Raw genomic sequence first — 27,195 nt, forward strand, 5'->3', positions numbered from 1 at the left:
AGAAACATCCAAAAACAGTGATTTGCAGTTGGACGGCACAATTTAAGATCAAGAATCATGATACTCATTCAGTTCTTGTAGAATAAAATACAGAATGTTATGCTGAAAACCGCGAGAAGATTAGAGTTTATTACGCAAAGATATTAGCATTTTACTGGAGTGTTGTAGGGGTGAATTTATTTCTTTTCAAAGGTAAAAGAAACGAAATTTGCTCAAACCCCACTGCAGAGAAATGCTAATAACTTAGCCGGGCAAACTCGAATCTTCTCGCGGTTTTCTGCATAACATTCTGTATTAAATTCTCCAAGATCTGAATGAATATCATAGTTTTTCATTGTAAGTTGTGTAGTCCAGCTGCAATTTACTGTTATTGGATGTTTCTGCATACATTTTTCCATATAAACTTCCAACGAGTTTAGCACCGCCCAAACGTTGACAGATTTGGCTGAAATTTTGTCCAGAGCATCAGGGCATCAAATAGAACCGAATAAGAGGGCGGCCCATCAAAAAATTGAACAAAGTTTTTCCCATACTAATTTGAGCCACCCTAATGCACATCTTTGTTTGCATGTTGACTGGCGTAGGTATACTTTTGAATTGTAAGGATTGAATGAAGTTGCATCGCGTAGATTTTGTACTTACTATTTCATTTATCGCGCTAGTGAATTTGAGTCTTCCGCATTTTATTGCACTCACAATACGGTCGTCAAATTTGTCTCTCACTTCGATTTTTGGAAAGCAGTTTTCGACAGTTTTTGGACGTGAAGTGAATTAATTGGTAGTCAAGATTGAAGAAAAATGTGAAACTCAGTTAGTGAATATGTTTTAGAAGTGATAAAATCAAGGAAACAATGGGAAAAAATCAAGTGAGTGTGTATGTGTTTGATCCGAACGTTTGAACGTTAGTATGCGTTCGATGAACATACTAATATCGGCCTTGGAAAAACGCACTTTTCATCGTTTTTCCAGCAATTCCTCAGTAATTGCTACACGTTTAAAGTAAATTACACATCGCATGAATAATTTTCACACATGACGATGATGACACGGGAGAATAGCAATCTGTGTGAAATTATGTGTAAGACATGCACAGTCGCTGTGTAATGTCTTTTATTCTTTTAATATGTGTAAGAAACTTTGCTTCGAACTGTCAAGTCCATTTTGATCGCCATGATGGCGGTTGCGTCCGGCATGCATCGCAACGAAAATTACTTTTTCTGAGGATTTTCGTCATGTTTCGATACGATACAACTAAAATGTGCGACTATAAGCATCACACTTTAGTTTGGTCATATCGAAACAAATGGGGACTCCTCTGAAATAGTATAAAAATGTTGTGATAATTTTCAATTTAAATGAAAACATATAATTGAGGTTAGGTCCGTTTTTCGTCCGCTCTCTCACTGTGTGAAATGAACTCATCGGAAATCGTTAACCGTCAATTACACTAAAATGAGTAACATGGCAGTTACTCATAGAATGTGTTGTTCCAGATTAGGCCCGTTTTGTGTGATCGAAACACAAAATTGTGTGAATGACTTTAAGCGTGTAGTTCGGATGAGTGAAATATTAATATGGAAATGCCATGAATATATTATGATGGAGGGTAAATCCGTAAATATCCCCGGAATATTGAATTTAGTTCAAAATTATTACGGATTTATTACGGTTTATAGAGCCTTAAAGATTATTAGAATTGGATTCCATTTCACTTTTCATTTCGAAATTTTGTAGGTTCAATTTTGAGAAAATTCAATATATTTGAGACAAAACTAAAATCGTCATCCCCTATTGGCCCCATTCGTATCCCTCGATCCTGAAATCCCTATTGGATCGCGTACTGAGTTCCTTGCTGTTCAAGCTATGATAAACGAAATTAACATCTGCGTTGTAGCTTTCTACGGGACGTGCGGTTATTTTTCATTTGCTCAACATCCATTATAAGACACTACAGTCGATGACGTATTGGTCTACAATCGGAAGCATAAATCCATCCAACATCAAAATGACCCACAGAAAGTCTGGTCTCAGCGAATATTAAAGTAAAAAGAATCCCAACTCTACGTCACATGTTTGCGCCGTCTGGCTAAGACGACCTTTGAGCATTAATTCTTTTATATGGGTCTATTTTAAACTACGAACAAACGAGTTCAATTATTCGGTATTTATACCATCTCCTTCATACGCGGTAAGCAGGTGTCTACACGTGCTTGCTACAAAGTTGCAAATAAGATACTTCCTCCCTGTAGCGCTCCCGTTCACTGATCTCCAGGTTTATCATCTATTTATCTAACCATAGCAATTTTTGACAATTAAATTCTTCATGTCGGGAAAAATGTTCTCATGCACGTACGATTTTCGCTATACTGACGCAAATTCGGATTATTGTTCTTGCCTTTCTCATACACCAAGTGCACATAATCGCACTAAAATCTATTCGTTCAGTGAAATCCATGGTTTTTCTGTCATGCATGACCATTAATGGAAAACAGGTTAATCAATGGGAATAAAGGGACTATCTTCTAAGGCTATTTCTGGCTATTATAATGAACTTTTTTCATTACTTTTTTATAATTCATGAGAACGGTACCATGAATGTAAGGTGGATTAAACTAGCTTTTTTGCAATTCGATTATTTCTGAGATCCGGATTCAGGCGGATATTTTGCTTCTAGTTTTGTTGTTATTCGATCTTATCGATAATAATAGCAGATAAACACCCGTCTTATAACAATGATCCACTATATTTCGGATTGAGCGGTGGAGCTCCAGAACTAGTATGAAAATCACCAATCAAGAAAATAAGGTGATGACAATAAAAGCTATTTGAAAAGCAGTTTCAAAGCAATTCCGATGCTATTTCTGTTTCTCTATCGTATTGACAGGTCAACTAATTGATCGGTGATGTGGGCTTTTGTGTTTAATTTCTAAGTTCTCTAAAAACCGTACTATCGCAACTATAGGAACACCCACGACTATCGGAACTTCTATCCTACTGAGTTGTTTTCTCAATATCAGGAAAGTTTTGGGCTGTTTCCACTTGCATGGCGGTATTTTCAAGTACATTGTATTCCCGGATGAGTTCTACATTCTCAACCACTCCTGGTTAGCAACCAAAGCCACTTGAATGCAAAAGTGTTTGTCAATGGTATGTTTGAAAGACTGCTTCTCGATGAAGCTACCGCTCTCTGCTACAATTCAGGCTATATGAATTAGTCTGATTTGGGTGTACTGACAACTGGGCGGACACTTTATATTGGGTAGATTGTCGTACACTTCGCGAAGGAGCTAAACATTGACTTCCATTTACTTAGCATAACTCACGAATCTTATAATTGGGTATGACAACTAATCTGAATATAAACTCAAACATTAACCCATTTCAGCAAAACATTACAATTCTATTGCAAGGATGGCATTTAATGTTTCTACATATTAGGTAACAAGTACGTTTGTATAAATTCAATCAGAAGTAGTTAAAACGATGATTGTTTACGTTGGATGCTTTTGCCATGAAGAGATGAGAAATATAATAAAACGAACTATCTATTCATGCGAGAGAGTGCAACGATCGCGAAAACCATGCCGAGCATGTTCATATAATTCTTCGCTTCTTCAAAATTCCCGAACGACGACGACGACCATATCAAGTGAAATAAAAGTTAACCTCTCACGATTTATTGGACACATACAAAGCGGTTTCCGGATTTTTATCTCTTGTGGCGGGTGCCGCGCAATAATCGGTCTTCAATCGGACGGTTTCACTTTTTGTTCACATGTTTACGCCTCACGCCACCCGCGCTGTGTTCTCTGCGGCTATCCGAGCTGCCGATGCGCCAACATTATGACCAGATTACCTTCTTCATTCAAATTTAGACGGTAGCTAAACAACTCATAGCCAAGTTATTAACAGCACATTGTAAGTTTTTTTTTGCATATCATATAACAGCTCGCACCTTGTAACAACGCTCATTCCCGATTGCCAATTAAAATTGGATACAACCTCATTAACCGATTATAATCGATTACAGTCTGTGCTTTCGTTTGGGTATCAAAGCTAAATCGGCTGACCTTGAAGATGTATTGCGAAGAGCTTCAATTTACACTGTGGCCTTTTCACGGTTTCATTGGTCAAAATATTTATTACTATTGATAAGAGTTTAACAGGTTTGATGTGTTTTAGCCGAAAAGTTTTGCATTTACTTTATCTTTCATATTTGCAACGTCATGAGTAGAAGTGCCGCAACAATTTTATAAAAGCAGCAAACAAATTCTATAAAGAATTAGAAATATTCCATCAAAAATTAGAAAATTGTCTTTAAAGAAACAGCAAAAATAAAGATAAAATTTCGTTAAATAATGCAAAATATTCCATAAACACTATAAAAATTTCCTCGAAACAAAAATACATTAAAAGTTTTTAAATTAGCGTGATAGATCATTTTCAACTAGCGGCGGCGTGTGTGGGTCTGCGTGAGCTTATTTCTTCCATTAGAAATTCTCCTGAATTCCTCTGTAAAATCCACCATTCCTCCGGAAGTTCCTCTAGATAGATATTCCTCCGGAAGTCTCTCCAGAAATTCTTCCAGGAATTCCTCCGAAAGTTCCTCCAGGAATTCCTCCGCAAGTTCCTGCGGGAATTCCTTCGCATGTTTCTGCATGAAGTTTCTTCGAAACAAAAATCATTTTATATCAATTCATACGCAAATTTATTGTAGGATAGCCTCAGTGGTGAGATTGAGGGATATCCGATAGGATTGGTGATCAATTAAATCCGTTAATCAAAAGTTTCGGGGCTCTCCTTAGTCGTCCGGTAAGACGCGTGGCTATAAAGCAAGACCATGCTGAGGGGGGCTGGGTTCGATTCCCGGTGCCGGTCTAGGCAATTTTCGGATTGGAAATTGTCTCGACTTCCCTGGGCATAAAAGTATCATCGTGTTAGCCTCATGATATACGAATGCAGTTAATAACTGTGGAAGTGCTTAATGAACACTAAGCTGCGAGGCGGCTCTGTCCCAGTGTGGGGATGTAATGCCAATGAGAAGAAGAAGAATCAAAAGTTTGGGCTGAAAAATAGGAAATTTTTCGTTGGCGCTTGGTGCGATTTGGCAGAGCCCCGGCCATTTGGTCTTGGATTAGGATTTTTTACTGGATTTGGATTTGATTCGGATTTGAATATTATTTGGATTTGAATTGGATTTTGATTAGAATTGGACTTGGATTGGATTTGTATTTGGTTTTGGATTGGATTTTGATGTTGGATTTGAATTTGAATTAGGTGATTAGATTGGATTTGAATTGCATTAGAATTTAGATTGATTTGGATTGCATTTGCATTTGGATGGGATTGGATTTCGATTGAATTTGAATTGGATGAATGGATTGAATTGGATTTGGGTTGGTTTTGGATTTGATTTAGTTTAAATTTGAATGTGGATTGAATTTAAATTCTAGTTAGATATGATTTTGATTGGATTTGGATTGCATTTTGATTGATTTTGGATTAAATTTGTATTGGATTTGGATTGGAATTGAACGGGATTTGGATTAGATTTGGATTGAATTTGGATTTGATTTGGATTGCATTTTGAATAGGTTTGTGTTGGATTTGGAATGAATTGGGGTTAGATTTGGGTTGATTTTTGATTGGATTAATTGGATTTAGACTGGAATTTAGATGGAATTTTAATTTGATTTGTGTTTTATTTGGATTGGATTGTATTTTTATTCGTTTTAGATCGGACGTGGAATGGATTTGGAATGATTTTGGATTGAATTTGGATTGGATTTGTATAATATTTGTATTCGATTTGGCTTGGATTTGGACTAGACTGAATTGGATTTGGATTAGATTTGGTTGAATTTGGATTTGAATTTGAAATGGATTCGGATTAGGTTAGGACTTGGATTGGATTTGTATTTGGTTTTGGATTGGATTTTGATTTGGATTTAGTTTGGATTTGAATTGGATTGAGTTGCATTTGGATTTGATTTGGATTGGATATCGATTGAATATAAATTGGATTCGAATTTGAAATGGAAATGAAATGGATTGAAGTTGAATTGTATTTGGATTTAGATTAGTTTTGGATTGTATTTGGATTTAGATAGGATTGGATTTTAATTGAATTTGGATTGGATTTGAACTGGAATTGGATTTGGATTAGAGTTAAGTTGAATTTGGATTTGATTTAGATTGAATATGAATTGCATTTGGATTTCATATTGGCTGATTTTGGATTGGATTGGGATTGATTCTGAATCAATTTTAGACAGGATTTGGATTTGGAACAAATTTGGGATGGTTTGGGATTGGTTTCGGATTGGATTTGGGGTGAGTTTGGATTGAATGTGGGTTGATTTTAGATTAAATTTGGATTAGATTTGCATTGAACTTAATAATATTTGGATTTCGATTGGATTCGGATTAGGTTTAGAATTCAATTTAGATTTGATATGGAGTTGTTTTAAATGGAATTCGGATTATTTATAGATTGGTTTTGGTTTGAATTTGAATACATTTCGAATGGGATTTGGATTATATTTGGGTTGGTTTTATTAGATTTGGATAAGGTTTGGATTGGATTTGAGTTAGATTTGGGTTGGATTTGATTTGAATTTGGATTGGATTTGAATTTATATGGAATGGGATTGTATTTGGATTGTATTAGGATTGCTTTTGGATCCGATTTGGCTTTGATTTAGATTGGATTTGGGCTGGATTCTGATTGAATTTTGATTTGATTTAGATTAGATTCGGATTAGATTTGGATTTGGTTTGGATTGGTTTTGGATTGGACTCGGATTAAATTTTGGTCAGATATCAATTTCAATTGCATGTGGATTGGGATCGATTGTATTCGGATTAGATTGTGATTGGTTTCTGATTGGGTTTTGATTAACTTTTGGTTGATTTTAGATTGAATTAGGATTAGATCTGGGTTAGTTTAGGATTGGTTTTGAATTGGATTTTGGTTGAGTTTGAATTGGATTTTGGTTGAAAGTGGATTAGATTTAGATAAGATTTGGGTTGGTTTTGGATAAGATTCGAATGGGATTTGAATTATATTTGGGTTATTGGCTTTTGATTAGATTTGGATAAGATTTGAATTGGATTTGAGTTAGATTTGGGTTGGATTTGATTTGAATTTGTATTGAATTTGAATATATTTGGGACAAGATTGTATTTGCTTTTGGATCCGATTTGGCTTCGATTTAGATTGGGTTTGAGTTGGATTTCAATTGAATTTGGAATTGATTTAGTTTGGTTTGGATTGGTTTTGGATTGGATTTGGATTAAATTTTGGTCAGATATTAATTTCGATTGAATGTGGATTGGGCTTAAAATGGATTAGGATTTTCGATTGGATTGTGATTTTGGATCGGTTTTGGATTGATTCTGGATTAGAGTTCGAATGGTTTCCGATTGGGTTTGTATTAGATTTTGGTTGATTTTGAATTGAATTTGGATTAGATTTTGGTTGGTTTTGGACTCGAATGTGGATTTGGTTTGGATTGAATTTGGAATAGGATTGTATTTGGGATAAATATGGATTGAATGGTTTGAATTGGATTTGGAAAAGATTTGTATAAAGTTTGAATTAGAGTTTCAATTGGATTTGGATGGAATTTGGATCGGGTTTGAATAGGATTTGTTAAGAAAATTATTTTGAGCTTTTTAGTGGATAGGATTTGGTTTGGATTCGGATTGGATTACGATTGGTTTTAGATTTTGGATTTTATGTGGATTGGATATGGATTGAGCTTGTCTTCTTCTTCTTCTTCTTCTTCTTCTAATTGGCATTATATCCCCCCCCCCCCACTGGGGCATTGCCGTCTCGCTGCTTAGTATTCATTGAGTACTTCCACAAGTTACCATTTTTGCATTCGTATATCATGAGGCTAACATGATGATACTTATACGCCCAGGGAAGTTAAGACAGTTTCCAAATCGAAAATTACCTAGAACGGCAACGGGAATCGAACTCAGCGACCCTCAGCATGGTCTTGTTTTAAAGCCGCCGAAAATTCCTCCGGAAGTTCCTCCGTGAACTTTCTGAATTGCTTCGATTGAAACAGCGACGTTTGAGATTTAGGCTTTCAGTCTTTTTGGATCAATATTCATTAAACCTAGTTTTTGATCCAAAAGTCTGAAAGCCAAAATCTTAAACGTTACTCCATAAATTCCTCCGGAAGTTGTTCCAGTAATTCTTCCGGAAGTTCCTTTAAGAACGCCTTGGGAGGTTCCTCCAAGAATTCCCCCGGAAGTTCCTCCAAGAATTCTTTGGGAAAATCCTCCAAGAACTCTTCCGGAAGTTCTGTCATGAGCTCCCCCGGAATTCATGAAAATTCATTCCCAATTCAAAATCGTCACTCACACAACTCTGGAAATCATTGACGTGATTCCGGGCAATTCTCACGGAAACTTCTATAGAATTTCTTCAAGAATTCATCCAGAAAAACCTACAGGACTAAACCTAGAAAACTTCTCCGACATAATAAGGAAGTTGCTCCTGAAATTCTTCCGCTTTTTCTTCAGAGAACTCTTTGGAAATTCTCCAAGAATTCTCATAGCTGCATACCTGCAAGAATATCCTCATTCAGAAAAACATTCATTAATGAACTCTTCCAGCAATATCTCGTCATATCCCTGGATATTTCTAGAAAAGTCCTCAAGGAACTGTTCCGGGATATTCTTTTTACTTACTGTATGTACCCGGCCTTGCTCGGAATTGCCAGTTTGATTCGCAGATTTTTCACATTTGGAAAATAAATAAACCAATTGGTCAACATGATAATTGTGTTTTCTTATTAATGCTTCATCTTTTGATTAAAAGGCCGATTTCATTTGTAAACATTGACTGATTTTGGGATCAAACCCATAACCACAAACGTCTATTTATAAAAATAGGAAAAATATCCACCGATGCCTTATTCCGGGCAAACGTCTATTTTTAAAGAAGGGGTCACATTTACCATCCAGAAGGAAACACATTAATCATTGCTTTTCACTGGGCAAACCATGATATTGAAGAAGGATTGAGTTGGTCGATAACTAAACAATACTCTTCCCTCCACACCCTTCCTCTTTTCCAAAGAGCATCCCTAACCCCTCTATCGGCGTCTCCTTAGGTAAATCTACAACGCATCGAATAGTACCCCTGTATCAATGTATTTTTATATATTGCTTTGGCCCTTCTATCTTTTCAATAAACATCTTTCAAAAATAGAATATGTGTATCAAATCTGGTTGGAATGGTGTCGGGCCATTTGGCCGAATGCCGTTTGGACGAACGGGTCATTTGGCCGAATGCCGTTTGGCCGAATTGTTGAAAAAAATCCTTAGATTGTGAGTAAAGAAAAGTGAGTAATAAGAAGTGAGAATTGAGGAGCGAGAAGTGAGAAGTGAAAATTGTGGAATTATTCCTTCTTTCTACTTCTTTTCCCTTCCTTCTTCCTTCTTTCTCCCTACTTCTTACTTCTTCTTTCTTCTTTCTTCCTTCTTCCTTCTTCCTTCTTCTTTCTTCCTACTTTCTTCGTTCTTCTTTCTTTTTCCTTCTTCCTTATTCCTTCTTCCTTCTTTCTTCCTCCTTCTTCATTCTTCTTTCTTCCTTCTTTCTTCCTCCTTCTTCTTTCTTCCTTCTTCCTGCTTCCTTCTTCCTTTTTTCTTCTTTCTTCTTCCTTCTTCCTTTTTCCTTCTTCCTTCTTCCTTCTTCCTTTCTCCCTTCTTCCTTCTTCCTTCCGTCTTCTTCTTTCTTCCTTTCCCTTCTTCCTTCTTTATTCTTCATTCTTCCTACTTCTTTCTTCCTTCTCTCTTCTTCCGTCTTCTTTGTTCCTTCTTCCATCTTCCTTCTTTCTTCTTTCTCCGTTGATCCCTCTTCCTTCTCTCTTCTTACGTCTTCTTCCTTCTTCCTACTTCCTTCTTCGTTCTTCCTTTTTCCTTCTTCCTTCTTCATTATTTCTTCTTTCTTTCTTCCTCCTTCTTCATTCTTCTTCCTTCCTTTTTCCTTCTTCTTTCATCCTTCTTCGTTCTTCCTTCTTTCTTCTTCCTTCTTATTTATTCTTTTCTTCCTTCTTCCTTCTTCCTTCCTCCTTCTTCCTTCTTCTTTCTTTCTTCTTCCTTCTTCTGTTTTCCTTCTTCTTTTTTCCCTCTTCCTCCTCCCTTCTCCTTCTTCCACCTTTCTTCCTCCTTCTTCCTTCTTCTTTTTTCCTTCTTCTTTATTCCTTCTTCCTCCTCCCTTCTTCTTTCTTCCACCTTCCTCCTTTGTTCCTCCTTCTTCCTTCTTCTTTTTTCCTTCTTCCTTCTTCCTTCTTCCTGCTTCCTTCTTCCTTCATCCTTCATCCTTCATCCAACATCTTTCTTTTCACTTCACTTAATAAGGAAACAAATTTTAACCATTCGGCCAAATCGCGTTCGGCCAAATGACCCTTTCGGCCAAATGACCCTTTCGGCCAAATGACCCTTTCGGCCAAATGACCCATTCTGCCAAATGGCATTCGGCCAAACGACATTCGGCCAAACGGCATTCGGCCAAATGACCCTAAACCGTTGGAATTGATCCTGGGGGTTGAGAGTTACACTGAATTGCTCATTTTCTAACTACAACCCTTCCCTCCATAACTCCCCCCTTTCTCCAATGACCTTCCTTCCTCCTTTGTTATCTTCTGCTTCGGATAGAGAATGTGTGCACTAAATTTGGTTGAAATCGGTTCTGGGGGTTAGGAGTTAGACTGAATTGCTCGTTTTCTAGAGACAATCCCTCTTCCTTTCCCCTCCCCCTTTTCTCAATGATCATCCCACCCCTTTGTTATTTTCTCATTAAGATAAGGAATGTGTACCAATTTTGGTTGAAATCGGTCCTGGGGTTCAGAAGTTACACTGAATTGCCCGTTTTGTGAACAATACCCCTCCCTCCAGACCCCTCCCCTCTTTCCCAAATTACCCTTCCATATGATCGGCTCCTCTTGGTGAATATGTGTACAAAATTATTTGTGTTGAAAGTTACACAGAATTGTTCGTTTTCTAAACAAAACCCCTCCCACCACCCCTCTCCCTTTTCCAAATGACCATCCCACCCCCTTTGTTAACTTCTCCTGAGGATAGAGAAAGTGTGTACCAAATTTGGTTGTAATCGGCCAAGAAGTAGTTAGCGAACATACATACATACATAGATTGGTTTTTATATATATAGAAGATAGATTCAAGATGCTTGAAGCCCTAGGCTGGCTCACCTCTGGGCCAGGAAATATCTCTTTCGTGAAGAATTCACGACATTGAGGAAATGTCCAAAGGAGTTCATGAAAAATTTTGATAAGCAAAACCGAATTCACAAAGGTAATCCTAGCTTGAAATTCAGAATTTTTTTTTGTTCGAATTCTTGAATAAATTTCGTGTGAATTTGCCGATGGGATTGCAGGAGAAATTTGCGAAAAAATTCTTAAAAGATATTCTGTAGAAATTCTAAATGTAGTAAATGTAGATGCAAAATTCAAAAGAAGATAATTGTTATGTTATTTTGGTTTAAAATATGTATTTCCGACAGGAGCAACAAATAAATCTAGACTTAACATTGAAAATGCCATCAATGTGGTAAAAAATATTCGGCGGAGTGGGCAATTTTCATACGGCGGCGCGCCAATACATTTTTGACGGCGGCGGCGTGAGAGAATCGTCGGCGGTGCACAGGTCTATTGAACATTAAAAATTGCAGTTAAAAAAAGAAAAAATCCCATAAAGTAATCAAACTTTTCCATTGAAAATAAAAAAAAAGTATATTAATAAATCAATATTAGCAATAAACAATTATGTACAAAATTTTCCAAAGAATACATTTTTTAGCATAGCATATGTGATTTTATAAATTGTTGGTTGCTAAACAATGCTCAATTGAGCAGAGACAAAACCATTGTATATTGTCGCAAATTAGTACTTGGGATTAGTACCTTTTCTTATAAAGTAGCAGTTGTATACCTGGCCAAATCCTTACAATCACGGAAGGAAGGAAAGAAGTGTTAGTTCAACATCTACTAGTGAAGATGCAGGGAGCCCATACTACCTTCATACATGTCTCGGGAATGAAAATTTGTGTTAGTGGGTAAGATGAATAATAGGGAGCTCAATATAGAGTGTTTGTCAATAATAGTATATGGTGAAAAAGTATTAAATTATATTCATTAATTTACTTACGTTCCGTCCACAGCAGAACAAAGTAGCCCGAATCTTGCAAATGTCTCCTTTCATATACAAAACACGTTCAATTGCACACTTATTCACCGAACGTTAAAAACAAAACCATAAACTCGGATTTCAAGAATGTTCTGCGTCCTACATAAAACACGTCCGATCGCGCACCAATTATTTACTCACTCGACCGCGCGAACTATCTGCCCACTGAGCATAAACACGACAAAACAGGCACTAATTGGTTGCCATTTCGACCGCACAGTACAATAAAATCGACCCGCGCGAACTAGGGTAGCTGTTCCTATATCAATAACAATAAGGCAATGTGCACATGAATTACATTAATTGAGCTCACATAATTTTTAATCGAAAACAATTTACCGACTTCAAAAATGAAATTGTTACAGCATTTTAGAAACATTATCACCGACACGCACCTATTTCAATAACATTCAAAAACGGTTAATCCTATGCTTGTACCTATTTCAATAATACTTTTTCTTACATAAAATACGCACGCTATTACTCTCGTGTACCTACCTGGATACCTGGTTGGCTACAGCGTCGATACACACATGCCTGGCGTATTGTAGAGCTCCATAATCGTCGGTCTTGGGCAATGTTCCTCCAGTTTCCCCGAGCGTTCACTGTCCCCCAGTCCGATTCCACCGCGTGCAGGGCTCTACATTACGGGTGGGAAGATGTGTAGTTGTGTTGGTAATCCGAGCTCACCTGATATATAATGCACCCAGTGAACTTGTTCGGTATATATCGGGTGGCTCAAAATGTTCACGAGTTTTGAGAGTGTTGGTGGCTGTTGCAAAACAAAGAAAAAATTCATCGAAATTGAAGTATTGCCATAAAGAAACTGAATCAGTACTGTTCCGTTTATTTTTGAAGTAACCAATCCCTTGAGCAAAATGTTGAAAATTTTCAAATTGTGTTACTTCAAATAAACAACAGCTGATTCTTAGTACTTTATGAGAAAAATCTTGATGCAATACTTCAATTTCGTTGACGGAAAGTTTTTCAACACTCTCAAAACTCGGCCGTTTGAGCCACCCGATATATACCATAAGAAACCGCGTGCAGCCAGCGTGTTCACTGGGTGAGTACAAAATTCACCGAGCTCGGATTACCAACACAACTACACATCTTCCCACCCGTAATGTAGAGCCCTGTTCGTGGCCTTCCACGAAGTCACCGGTCTCCCTCTGGTTCTCAATTGAATATTGTTTTCGCTATTATTTCTTCCGACATTCGCACTAAGTAACCAGCCCACTGAAGTCTGCCGTATTTTATACGATTCACAATATTTTCTTCTTTGTATACTTGACACAGCTCATGATTCATGCGTTTGCGCCACACACCATTTTCTAGCTTCCCTCCGAGTATTGTACGCAGCACTTTTCGCTCGTGCATATATAAAAATCTAGGTCGGCAACCCTTGATGATACTGCAAGCCATGTAAACAGTTTGGAATACGGACAAGGATATTTAAGACGTTGTTAGAATTAAATCTATATCAAACTAAACGCGTTGCATAATATATAAATATGTTTATAGTAAAAATGTGATATGCTTTTTGTGTTGTGAATTTCAAAAGGATTCATTTGTTTTTGCTACAAATTGAGTGGAAAACAATGTTGTGAAAACAGATGAATCTGCTAGTAACAACCGAGCAGTAGGGTGGCTCAAAAAACATTTTTTCAAATTTTTTGATGGGCCGCCCTCTTATTCGGTTCTATTTGATGCCCTGATGCTCTGGACAAAATTTCAGCCAAATCGGTCAACGTTTGGGCAGTGCTAAACTCGTTGGAAGTTTATATGGAAAAATGTATGCAGAAACATCCCAAAACAGTGATTTGCAGTTGGACGGCACAATTTACGATCAAGAACCATGATACTCATTCAGTTAAATAAAATACAGAATGTTATGCTGAAAACCGCGAGAAGATTAGAGTTTATTACGCAAAGATATTAGCATTTTACCGGAGTGTTGTAGGGGTGAATTTATTTCTTTTCAAAGGTAAAAGAAACGAAATTCGCTCAAACCCCACTGCAGAGAAATGCTAATAACTTAGCCGGGCAAACTCGAATCTTCTCGCGGTTTTCTGCATAACATTCTGTATTAAATTCTCCAAGATCTGAATGAGTATCATAGTTCTTCATCGTAAGTTGTGTAGTCCAGCTGCAATTTACTGTTTTTGGATGTTTCTGCATACATTTTTGCATATAACTTCCAACGAGTTTAGCACTGCCCAAACGTTGACCGATTTAGCTGAAATTTTGTCCAGAGCATCAGGGCATCAAATAGAACCGAATAAGAGGGCGGCCCATCAAAAAAAATGAACAAAGTTTTTCCCATACTAATTTGAGCCACCCTACCGAGCAGTGCATCAAACCAACAGTTCAGAGGTAGGAAAATGAAAATATATGTGTTCAATAATTTTGTTTTTAATAGTTTGAGTTAAGTGAACTAAAACATTACCCAAACAAAATTTTAAATAATATCTCAAAAATCTTTGGTTTCTTTATGGAAAATTTTTCGTTTTTAATTACAATTATAAGAATTAAAGTAGCTTTGCTGACCTATTGGCCTACGCTGATTATTTGAAACTTATCTTGATGAGAACAATAATCAATAAGGAAAGTTAAAGCTGTAGTATCTGAGACTGCAAACCACTAGAAATTGTATCCGGACTCAGGGGTATTGAAGGTTTTGTCCGACAAAAATAGGTATCTGTCCCAGTGTTGAGCGTAAGAGCGTTGCAAATGCATACTTTTCTGCTCCAGTAGGGTTCGGTTATTCAACTAAAAAAACTTCAATAAAGCGGTAGCATGTTGTGTGAGCGTACCACTGCGCACTAAATATGTAGACTGGATCACCGAATAGAAACGAGCGCTTCATTAACGATTCTAGTGTTGTAGTTGCGGGACATCTATTGGACGATTACAAACAAACTGGATAATTACCACTTGAATGTTGAAACTTCGAACTGAGTTCATGAATGAGCTCTCGTAAGAGAGTCGAACTGTTTGGTGCTTAGCGATCGTGTCAATATCTTTTGCCATAATGAGCACGAATCTATCAGGTGCTACTTTATGAGAAGTGACCTACCAACGTCGACGGATTTAGAATATGGATTGAGTGGGTAAAACCGACAGCTTCTGGAATCTCAGGAGCCGGTATCATGATACAGACAAAATAAACGATGATGTATTATTTTTATAGCTCATTCTCCGTTCAACGGAAAGAACTGTCATGGCTGTTTTGCTTGGGAAATTTACAATAAAGGTACATATGTGTTATGAATAAATTAGTGCTATCCTACGCAGCGAGATGATTTTAAAATTCAATGAAATGTAAAAAGAAATTGTTGCGATAGTCGTTGGAAGTCACAATGAGCCAAGGATGGGACGAGAACACCAAAAACGAGAAATGTTTCCCCTCTTAATATCTCAGAAACTGCTATGAATTGAAAGTTTTAAGCATTTTAAGCATAATAATGGAAACTAACTTCACAATAAGAACTCAATACGACATACTTAGAAAATAATAACCTCAGCTACATATGATGTTTAGCTTTGCATATGATGTTTTTGTGTTTAATTAACAATTTGATAATTATCTTCTCTATTACAGTGTTCGAGGTTTTATCGAGCCACATTGAATAGTTATTATCATCTGTAGTTGATGCGACTCGTTAGGCTATTCATTTGTGGTGATTATCGATCATTGATTGCAAATCCATGAATTTATAATCTCATCAATCCAAACAACACCGACTGGGATAGCTTATCTCCAAAAAAATCTGGTCGAACTGGCACGCGAGACAGGCACGCGAGCAAAGCAAAATGATTGCCGACAATAGCAGAAAAACGGTTGCTATCGTAAGCTGATACAACTTCTGATTGACAGATAAATGGGTTAATTGTAGTTTATATATTCCAAACACAGCTATGCGTGCTTCAGATGATATCGGCATCCTCCCAACAGCAGCAGCAGCAACAGCCCAAAGCTCAACCGCAGAAAGCCTGCGGTCTGTACGGACAGGTGCCGTGCACCTTTGTTCCGGCTCCACCCGGAATCACTCCCATGTGTGCCTCCCCGGGGAAGACATTTTGTGAGAAGAACTCCGAATATCCTATGTGAGTATATTTTTTAGAGTTTCTGCTGCGTCATGGTTCTCATTCAGATGTTGACGAAATTTCGATGAATCATACACATGAAACGAATGTCACTACTAGTCGATTCGGATTTGTCGTAAAAAGTCAGTATCATATTGTGTAGTAACAGACAAATAGACATAACTCTGTAAAAAAATTGTTGAAAAATATCGTTCAAAAATGACCTTACCATCTAAAGAATATTCAAATGTACCGTTAGATGGATTAACTATGAAAAATCTCTCACAGTTATGTCTGATTGTCTGTGGTGAAGTTATGTTTATTTGGATTCATTCCGCAACCTATATAGTAGGAGATTGTAAGGCAAAATAGAATATAACCAATCTGATTAGCTTACTTAGGTATGTACTTTAATCTACCATGTATGTAATGACCAGTCATTTATTATCTTCAAAGGAATAGTTTTGCTCCAGCATTAGTTTTAAATATACACAATTACATGATTTCAATGTGTTCTCGAATAGCTTCACTTATCAATAAATTTTAGACATACCAGGTCAACCTGTAATAATTCTACTTAAAGTCAATATATAGTAGTTTCTCTATTTAACCTCACACTCCTCTATAACTGTCCACTAATCTCAAGCCGAATATCATTATTTTTTAACATTGTAGCCAATTGATTCAACAACTAGTTGAGCGAATGGGCTTTCAACGGATCCTCGTCAATGAAGACCGCGTTGACTTTAACATGAATCGTGAATGGGAAGAGGAGCACCATCACCATCATTATCACCATTTTTATGGCCCCTCAATGTCTACCAGCGACAGTTACGGGCCACCTTCCAAGCCCTCATACCAAGGTTATGGTTATGACCTACCCAAACAGCAGCAGCAGTTCTTCCAACAGAATGACAACACCGTGACCTATGACCAAAAACCACCGCCCCTGCCTGAACCGCAACCCATCTACATCCCAAAACCGCAGTACTCGTTTAATTATCTCACGTACGTGAGGCCCCCGTTGAATCAAAACAGCCACACGCCCAGCTTGCCCAGCAGCGGTGGCTATTACTATCCCCAGCCAGTGACGCAATTCAGCCCTGCCGAATGGTTGCGACGATTCGCACGTGATCTCAGTGAAAAGCAGAATCCGGCCCGTGGGTTCAGTTACCATCGGGTGGCTGGCCCAGTTCCTGCGCCGTCCCCTTTCAAGCTGCCGCCAGAGCTGGAAGTGCAACCGTCGCCCTTCAGGTTGCTGAACGAGACCGAGTATCATGAGGCAGTCGGGCGATCGCGACAGAAGCGCCAGGTCACCGAAGGACGCACGGCGCTCTGCCAGACGCGTGAGATGTTTGTGACACCGCAGGCAGCTCTTAATACCAAAGGTAAATCAAGTTGCCTTATCTACTTTTTTTATTGTTTGATTCATGCGACTGAAATAGTTTTATATCGTTTGTTGTGCTACCAGGCAATTGGATGTACGTTGTAAATCATGAGAAGTCGCGTCAGCTAGTAAAAGCGGAGATATGCACGTAAGTAGAATTATAAAACGCAAGCACTGGACACTTGATCATTGCATTTATGTACGTTTGTTTTTTATCTTCATATATTTATGGAAGAATATTCAGTGATTTGGCTGAACGAACAATCTGGTTGATTGATCAACTTGTATGTATGTACAGTATGTGTTTCGAGAATTAACTAATTTGATGTTATTCGATTATTCTGAATAATTTCTCAAAAAATAAAAAAACGCACAGCAAGCAAGGAGGGTTATACCCTCCAACAACCACCACAGGTAGTACTGGAAGAAACATTTGGTTTGAACAATTAATCTGATATAAGTTCGGTGGTATAGTGGCTACCGCTTCTGCCTTATAAGCCGGAGGTTGTGGGTCAATCCCAGACTCGTCTTTTTCCTATTTTGTATCTCAGTCTTAGTTCTTTCTGTATTTCGCGATAATCGCGATTTCGATTGCCGCGAAATTTAATTATTTCCGCGAAAAGCCTCGAAATTCAGTAAATTTGGCCTAATTGCTACTACAAAATAACAGACATACAGACAGGCTAGAACAAATTGTTTGAGAAACTGCATATGTAACATTTTTGGTCAAAATGAGATTTTTACATATTCTGAATCCTTGTTCAAAAATACGTATTCTAAAAAAAAAACGATTTTTTTGTTCAGGAAAATATAAAAAAAATCGTTTTTTTTAAATTATTTTATTTGCTAATTCTCTAACACATGCATTCATCTCTTAGACTAGGTGTTCCGTGTTTTCTTAACACTATCATCCTTATTTGCTATGTTACATTTTTGGTTATGATCAATACATTTCGATTGCCTCTGGCAGTTAGGATTTTTCCTCTGGTTGAATTGAACCATGTAGGAATTACAATGTTTTCAATATAAACTAAACTTAACCTAATTTATACTAAGGGTACAAGGAGTTAATCGTTGCAATAGAAGATTGCTACGATTTTTGTCTAAAATTGGAAATTATTTTGTTGGACATTTGTTGAAATATTTCGATATTAGAAATTCTATGAAGTTCATTTGAACTATACCACGGAGGCAACTTCAGAATCATTTTCAAAATTTTATTTCGAATCCTCTGGAGTGCCTTTTTTCTGGTATTGCAGCAACTAGTCCATATTGGAACAGCATACAACATGGCTGGTCTAAAAATTTGTTTGTAAATCAAAAGTTTGTTTTTAAGACAAAGTTTTGATTTTCTGTTTATAAGAGTTATTGACACTTAATATATTTGTTACATTTGGCTTGAATGCCTTTAATGTGACTTAAAAGTTAATTTTTGATCCAGCAGAAGTCCTAAATATTTAGCTTCACTAGACCAATTAATTGGAACCCCATTCATAGTGACAATATGTCTGCTAGAAGGTTTCAAATAAGAAGCTCTCGATTTATGTGGGAAAATTATAAGCTGAGTTTTTGGAGCATTCGGGGAAATTTTCCATTTTCGCAAGTAAGTGGAGAAAATATCCAAACTTTTTTGCAATCTACTACAAATGACACGAAGGCTTTGCCCTTTGGCTGAAAGGCCTGTGTCATCTGCAAACAAGGATTTGTGACACCCTGGTAGTAAATCAGGTAAGTCAGAAGTAAAAATGTTATACAATATGGGCTCCAGTATGCTGCCTTGGGGAACACCAGCTATTACAGGTAATCTATCAGATTTAGAATTCTGATAGTAATCTATCAGATTTAGAATTCTGATAGTTTACCTGTAGCGAGCGATCTGATAAATAATTCTGGATCAGTTTAATAATGTACAGAGGAAAATTAAAATTCATCAATTTTACAATCAAAACTTCATGCCAAACACGGTCAAATGCTTTCTCTATATCAAGAAGCGCAACTCCATTCGAATATCCTTCAGATTTGTTGAGCCGAACTAAATTCGTAACTCTTAATAACTGATGGGTGATTGAATGCCCATGGCGAAAACCAAATTGCTCATCAGCAAAAATTGAAGTGTCATTATTATGAATCATCATTCTATTTAAAATAATCTTTTCAAACAGTTTGCTTATTGAATAAAGCAAACTGATTGGGCGATAACTAGAAGCCTCTGCTGGATTTTTGTCCGGCCTAAAAATTGAAAACATTTGTTAAATAAATTAACCAAAAAAGATAAAGAGCTCCCAGGAAGTTTTTTGATACTTACTTACTTATGGATCCTGTACACCTCCGGTGGTGCGAAGGGCCGACTTGAAAGATCTCCATCCTGAGCGTTGCCCAGCTATCGCTTTAACCTGTTGCCAGGTTAGATTTCGGTCGACTTCTTTTATTTCTTTATTGAGGCTTCGCCGCCATGAGCCTCTGGGTCTGCTTCTGCTACGATGTCCCGCTGGGTTCCAGTCTAATGCTTTTTTACAGATTTCGATTTCGTTTTTTGATAAGTATGTAGAAAATACCATCATCACCCGGAGCTTTCATATTTTTAAATTTTCTAGTAATAGATCTCACTTCATCCAAATAAGTTCCCAACGAAGGGTCAAAAACATTCTCTTGATTGAGAGTGTCTTCGAAGCTCCGTGTAACCTGATCCTCAATTGGAGTAAGACCTAGACTAAAATTATGGGCACTCTTGAACTGCTGAGCAAGTTTTTGAGCCTTTTCGCCATTTGTTAATAAAATTCTATTTCCCTCTTTAAGCGCTGGGATTGGCTGGAATTAATTTCCAAAAGGGTTTCGAACTGGGATCCAACTTTGAGACAGAATAGCGAAACGTTTTGCCTTTCTCGTACAACAAAGTTGTACCGAAAGGCTATCATTTCACTCCAAAATCGAACTTTTTATAGAAGTCTCGGAGACCCATGATGTTATATACCAATCGACTCAGATCATCGAACTGAACAAATGTCTGTCTGTCCGTGTGTATGTGTGTGTGTGTGCACACGAAAACCGAAAAACATTAGCCACTTTTCCATATAGTAATTCTTAACTGATTTTCTCGCAACAAGTTCCATTCGACAGGGGGCAAAGCCTTGTTGATCACTATTGAATTTGATAACGATCGACCATTGCATTTAAAAGTTATTGAGAAAATGGAATCGAACTATATAAGCGCCATATAAGGTTGGTGTCTTGGCTAAATGCGAGAAAGGCAGTATCACCACTCGGTGAATTAAGTTAGGTTTTTTAATTTCATTTTGCAAATCTCGCCAAATAACTTTCAACGCGTGATCGCGAGTTTTTGGCATTGCCTTCGCCTCACATTTTTAAGACGGATCAGTATCAGTAGCTGAAGATCGTCGTCAATAATAATGGAGTTGAATTTGATTTCACGTTTAGGAATTGCAATGCCTCTGGCTTCGACAATTAAATTTGTCAAAGATGCGAGAGCATTAACAATATCACATTTGGTATCAAGAGGAATATCAACATTAAAATTCTTTTCGATGTACGTTTTATATAAATCCCAATCAGCTCTATGATAATTAAAAGTAGAGCTGATTGGATTATTAATGGCTTCTTGTGAGATATCAAACGTCACAGGAAGATGATCAGAGTCAAAGTCGGCAAGAGTTACCAATTGGCCACACAGCTCACTTGAATCCGTTAAAACTAAATCAATTGTAGAAGGATTTTGACTGGAAGAAAAACAAGTTGGTCCATTGGGATATTGAATAGTATAATATCCTGCAGAACAATCTTCAAATAAAATTTTACCATTGGAATTGCTTTGAGCATTATTCCATGAACGGTGTTTGGCATTGAAGTCACCAATAATGAAAAATTTGGATTTGTTGCGAGTTAGAATTTGAAGATCAGCTCTCAACAAATTCCTTTGCTGGCCATTGTATTGGATAGGCAAGTAGGCAGCAATAAAATAGAATTGTCCAAAATTTGTTTCAACAGAAGCTCCCAAGGTTTCGAAAACTTTGGTTTTAAACGAAGAATATAATTTATGTTTGATACGTCTATTAATGACAATGGCGACCCCACCACAGGCGCTGTCAAGACGATCATTTTGGAAAATAAAATAATTTGGATCTCTTTTGATGAAAAGACCAGATTTTAAATATATTTCAGTTATAATGGCAATGTGCACATTATGTACTGATAGGAAGTTGAATAATTCATCTTCCTTACCCTTTAAAGAGCAGGCATTCCAATGTAAAATTTTCAAAGAATTATTTGGATCCATTAAAACTAAGTTCAATAGCAATTATTTGAGTAAATTTGCTACCAACCTGAACAGCTTCAGTTTTGGTATTTGCTTTGATTACTGCATCAATCATGTGATGCAATTGTTTATTTAGAAAATCAAAGTCGGAAGCAGACATGCTACCTGAGTCGTCAGAACGAACGTTATTTTCCGTTGAAGAATAGTATGAAAATCATTTATCGTCGGTAAATTAAAAACTTTTTTCTTTGAAGGGCATTCCCAGAAATTGGATTTATAATTGCCCCCACAATTGGCACATTCAAATTTATTGGAATATTCTCTCACAGGACAGGCGTCCTGAGAGGTTTCACTACAAATCATGCATTTAGCATCCATGTGCCAATGCACTATGGTCCAGGATACAGATTTACGCGGAAAGATACATTTTACGCCAAAACTATATTTTTCAGAAAAAAACTGTTGTTCTACAAAATTGTTCAAAATAGTAAGGCCATCATTATGGTTCTACCAAAAAATAGGGTGGTCCATCATATAAAAAAATAGAAAATATTTTTTTTATTTCTCGGAATATTTACATGTTATGTTCTAAAAAGTTGTAGCGTATCTTATTCCAATCATTTGTGCTAAAAAAACTTTCTCTGTAGCTCTTAAATTAGCTGATTTAGAGCAATTTTACCTAATTGGATAAGGGTGTACCTAAAAAAATACAGTATTTTTTATCTACTTTTTTTGTTTCAGATTTCTCGAAAAAGTCGTCTTCAGGTGGCTCAAAAAACATTTTTTTTTTAAAAACATGATTTTAGTAAAATTGATAAAACTTGAGATAATAAATAACATATCCCCAATTTTTGACATAATAAAGAATATTAATTTCTCTTTCAAATGCCGTGTAAATATATTTTTTTGGTCTGCCCTAACCGGCGATATCAACTTATGAAAAAAAATGTAATCTTGACAGAGAAACGATTATAAATTTTGATCGGAAAAAGATATTGAGCATATTTACCCATCAAAAGTTGCATTGTTTTGAGTTCTAAAAGTCAACTGAAGACGACTTTTTCGAGAAATCTGAAACAAAAAAAGTAGATAAAAAATACTGTTTTTTTGAGGTACACCCTAATCCAATTAGGTAAAATTGCTCTAAGTCAGCTAACTTAAAAGCTACAGAAAAAGTTTTTTTTTAGCAAAATTGATTGGAATAAGTTACGCTACAACTTTGTAGAACATAACATGTAAATATTCCGAGAAATAAAAAAAATATTTTCTATTTTTTTTTAATATGATGGACCACCCTATTTTCTGGAAGAACCTTAATGATGGCCTTACTATTTCGAACAATTTTGCAGAACAACAGTTTTTTTTCTAAAAAATATAGTTTTGGCGTAAAATTCATCTTTCCGCGTAAATCTGTATCCTGGACCAGAGTGCAATGTTTAGTTCCGTGATCCCACTTTTGGTATTTACGGCACTGAGTGGAGTTTTGGAAATTTCCTCCAGACCTGCGGAAATGTTTCCATGTAACACGAACAAGGGACATAATACAGGCCTTTTCCAAACTTTTCATATTATTTAGTTCACTTTTGCTAAAGTGAACTAAATAAAAATCTTGAGAAATACCCCTCTGGGAAGTACCAGAGAGCAATTCTCTGTGAAATCGGAGGTCGATTTATATTTGTTTTTTTTTATTTCCCTGAAATTTTGAATATACATCCATGGCCAAAAAATATTATCTGCATCATTGGTTTGCCATTTTAATTCTGAGGTAACTTTTGACAAAGGCCTAAGCAAAAACACCTTGAACACTTTCAAAAAAATATAACTTGAAAACGGATTGTCCGATCATTCTGGTGTCTTTGGCAAAGTTTTAGGTAATCAATAGGGCTATGTCCAAAAAAATACACTGTGAAAAAAAATCAAACATTGAAAATAAAACTTAAAAATCGATTTTCTCTAAAAATAATTTTTCAATATTTTTTATTTTTTGATATGTCGTAGCAGATAATATATGTTTTTTTTTCACTATTGGTCATGATGGAGAAATGATGGACTAAAAAGTTAAAAAATTTTTAAAATAAGTTGGTTTTTCAAAAATGGTTGGAATATTATTTTTACGTTTTTATCAATTCGATTTTATGAAAGTTCGTAAAATTTCCAGTGGAAAAAGTGGACATGTTTTTCTAAATGCAGATACAACGGTTTGAAGATAAAAAACACATTTTTTTATTTCCAGTCTTTTTCGAATGTTTTTCGAATATATTTAACATAGAATCAAAATTTACTGCTATCGTCGAAATTTATTGATTAAAATGTAAGTATTGTAGCAGTGGTTGGTCATTTTTATGGTGGTATTATATGTGTTAAAAATTACTTTGTAAAAACTAAATATTTTGTTTTTTGAAACACACACTTAGAGTCATATTTTATATGAAAGAATGAGTCAACCATACTTCAATATATGTTATAGCGAAGATTTATATTAATCTCTGAACTGTGAGTCAAGATGAGCAAAATAAAAAAAAAATAAAAAATGCGAAAAGGCAGGTAATTTCCGGAACGTAAATAAATTGATTTCAGATATTGATATTTAATATTCTAACCAAAAATTAATACTCGTGCAACGATCGCGTGTTATAGTTAGCTTGTAGCATAGAAAAGGAAGAGAATGATTAATCATAGTCTGAAGACAATGAAATTTAAATCAGCATCAATTATAAATTGAACTGTTTCAAAAAACTGCGAGGTTCCTAAGCCAGGTTACCATTTTTGCATTCGTATATCATGAGGCTAGTACGATGAAACTTTCATGCTCAGGGAAATCGAGACAATTTCCAATCCGAAAATTGCCTAGACCGGCACTGGGAATCGAACCCAGCCACCCTCAGCATGGTCTTGCTTTGTAGCCGCGCATCTTACCGCACCGCTAAGGAGGGCCCCTTTGTCATGAAAAAGACCAACCACTGCCCCATTACAAGCATCTTGGACAATAAATATCGATGATTTCAGTAACATTTGATTCTATGTTAAATAGATTTGAAAAAAAAATGAAAATCGTTGTGTTTTATCCTAAAACCGTTGTATCTCAAAAACTGCTGCACTTATGTGCACCTTATGTGCAAACGGCTACAATTATGTGCACCTTTTCCATTGGAAATTTTACGTACTTTCATAAAATCAAATTGATAAAAACCGTAAAATAATATTTCAACCATTTTTGAAAAAACAAACCTTTAAAAAAAATAACTTTTCAGTTCATCATTTCTCCATCATGACCCATAGTGCAAAATAATACATATATCAAGCTCTATCTGGTAAAAGGGCGAATGTCGCAAGAGAGAATTCTCTTCGTCGACTTCCCCTCTTTTAAATAAAAGTGACAAGCAGAGGATTTCTTTGCAGTTTATCACCTCAGAATGCAAGTTCGCATTGTTTCCTATCGTGCAGAGGTGATAAACCACAAAGAAATCCGCTGCTTGTCACTTTTATTAAAAAGAGGGGAAGTCGACGAAGAGAATCCTCTCTTGCGACATTCGTACTTATTCCAGATAGAGCTTGATATTATCTGCTACAACATATCAAAAAATAAAAAATATTGAATAATTCGGTATTGAGAAAATCGATTTTTAAGTTTTATTTTCAATATTTGGATTTTTTTTTCACGGTGTATATTTTTTTCACATAGCCCCATTGATTACCTAAAACATTGCCAAAGACACCAGAATGATCGGACAAGCCGTTTTCAAGTTATATTTTTTTTGAAAGTGTTCAAGGTGTTTTTGCTTGTCAAAAGTTACACCAGAGTTAAAATGGCAAACCAATGATGCAGATAATGTTTTGACCATAAAGGATGTATATTCAAAATTTCAATTTATCATCACTGGGGAGACCTTTCAAGACGACTTTGAACAATCGCTCAGTTTTGTCGTCGTATGTGAAGAAATTATGCCGCTTTTCAGTTAAATACTGAAGAAGACGTTTGCGATCGTCAAAGGATCCCGGCAAAACGTGGCAGTCACCTTTCCTGGTAATCTGAAATGAAACCTTGATCCCTTGAAGGTTACTCAAAATCTTATTCCAAAGGCCAGAAAACTCGGCAACAGATACCACAATTGGTGGAATCCTTTGCTTTTTCGTATGGATCGAATCCCCTGGGATAGAAGTAGATTAGATTTGCTCAATTTCATCATGAAGCAAATCGAACTGACTGCTCAGTTCGATAGGAGAAGAATTATTTCCAATGTTAGAGTTAGAAGGAACATCTGAAGTCTCCAGCTTCCTTCTATTTTTTCTGCGCTTTGGCAGGACGGTCTTGAAACCTTGTTTCTTAGAAGGAAGTGGAGAATTCAGAGACTCATCCTTCCTCTTGTTTTAATTAATGCTCATTGCTGAGCGTGGAGACGTGATCTTCTAAGAGGTTTTTTTTCAGTACGGTGTCCCAGCAAGATTACCACCACTTGTCGGAATTTTACTTCCGTAAAGGGGTCCAACGTAAAACGAAGGCACGGGTCCAAGCAAAGATCGTAACGGGATCAGTGGGTACAAATAGCGCTGAGAAGCACTGTTGAAATTGAAATAGCTTCGGGTAGTATTAAAAACTTCCTTTAGCAAAGGGAGAAAGAACCGCACAGCAAGAAAGCATGATGCGGTCTCTCTTGAATGCCATTGAGAATCGCAACTTAAGGCATGTAAATGAGAAAGATATCGTTAACTATATCACCAAGTTCTCGAATGAAGAACTTCAAAACTATTCAGATTTAGACTAATGAAACACAACTGTTCAGATTAGTTCAGATTTCTCTTCCATTCTAGGCATGGTATAGAGGCTGCTCTTTACCTCACATATTCAAGAAACGTACCGTGCAATGTGCTCCAAAGGCAATTCGATGGGTGTTTACTTGAATAAAATTTTGAAAAGCATTTCAATTCCGATTTTTTTTTGCTATCTTCGACACCTGTGTTACTGTAATCATTTAATTTTCGATATTAAAATTGTTTTTATTCGAAAACTCAAACGAAAATATTTTATATTGGAAAGCAAAAAACGCAAATGTGTGCAACCCGATAAATTTGAGAGTATTGTTGCAGTATTGTTCATTGAATTTGTACAGAAAAAGTTATTAGTTCATAGGAGGACATGTCCGCACGGCGTAAAAAAATGGATTATTATCGAAGTTTCATGTACCTCTGATTTTTTTTTCACAGAAAGTTGGGCAAGATCAATTGA

The 27,195-nt window shown here is 36.4% G+C and overlaps 1 protein-coding gene across 2 annotated transcripts in view; it reads left to right on the top strand.

The window, feature by feature from the left end:
- The window catches only part of LOC134215677 (protein spaetzle 5), a 59,680-nt gene that overhangs the window by 23,712 nt on the left and 8,773 nt on the right, over window positions 1-27,195 (top strand). Inside the window, exons 1-5 of one of the 2 annotated variants that reach the window (XM_062694812.1) lie at window positions 15,393-15,481; window positions 15,830-16,077; window positions 16,145-16,335; window positions 16,990-17,702; window positions 17,786-17,849. In XM_062694812.1, coding sequence (XP_062550796.1) covers window positions 16,042-16,077; window positions 16,145-16,335; window positions 16,990-17,702; window positions 17,786-17,849 — 1,004 coding nt within the window. In that variant the 5' untranslated portion in view covers window positions 15,393-15,481; window positions 15,830-16,041. Of the gene's footprint in view, window positions 1-15,392; window positions 15,482-15,829; window positions 16,078-16,144; window positions 16,336-16,989; window positions 17,703-17,785; window positions 17,850-27,195 lie in introns of those variants that run through there. The other variant, XM_062694811.1, reaches the window with a different exon arrangement.

This window comes from Armigeres subalbatus, chromosome 2, assembly GCF_024139115.2.
Source record: "Armigeres subalbatus isolate Guangzhou_Male chromosome 2, GZ_Asu_2, whole genome shotgun sequence".
NCBI classification, from domain to species: domain Eukaryota; kingdom Metazoa; phylum Arthropoda; class Insecta; order Diptera; family Culicidae; genus Armigeres; species Armigeres subalbatus.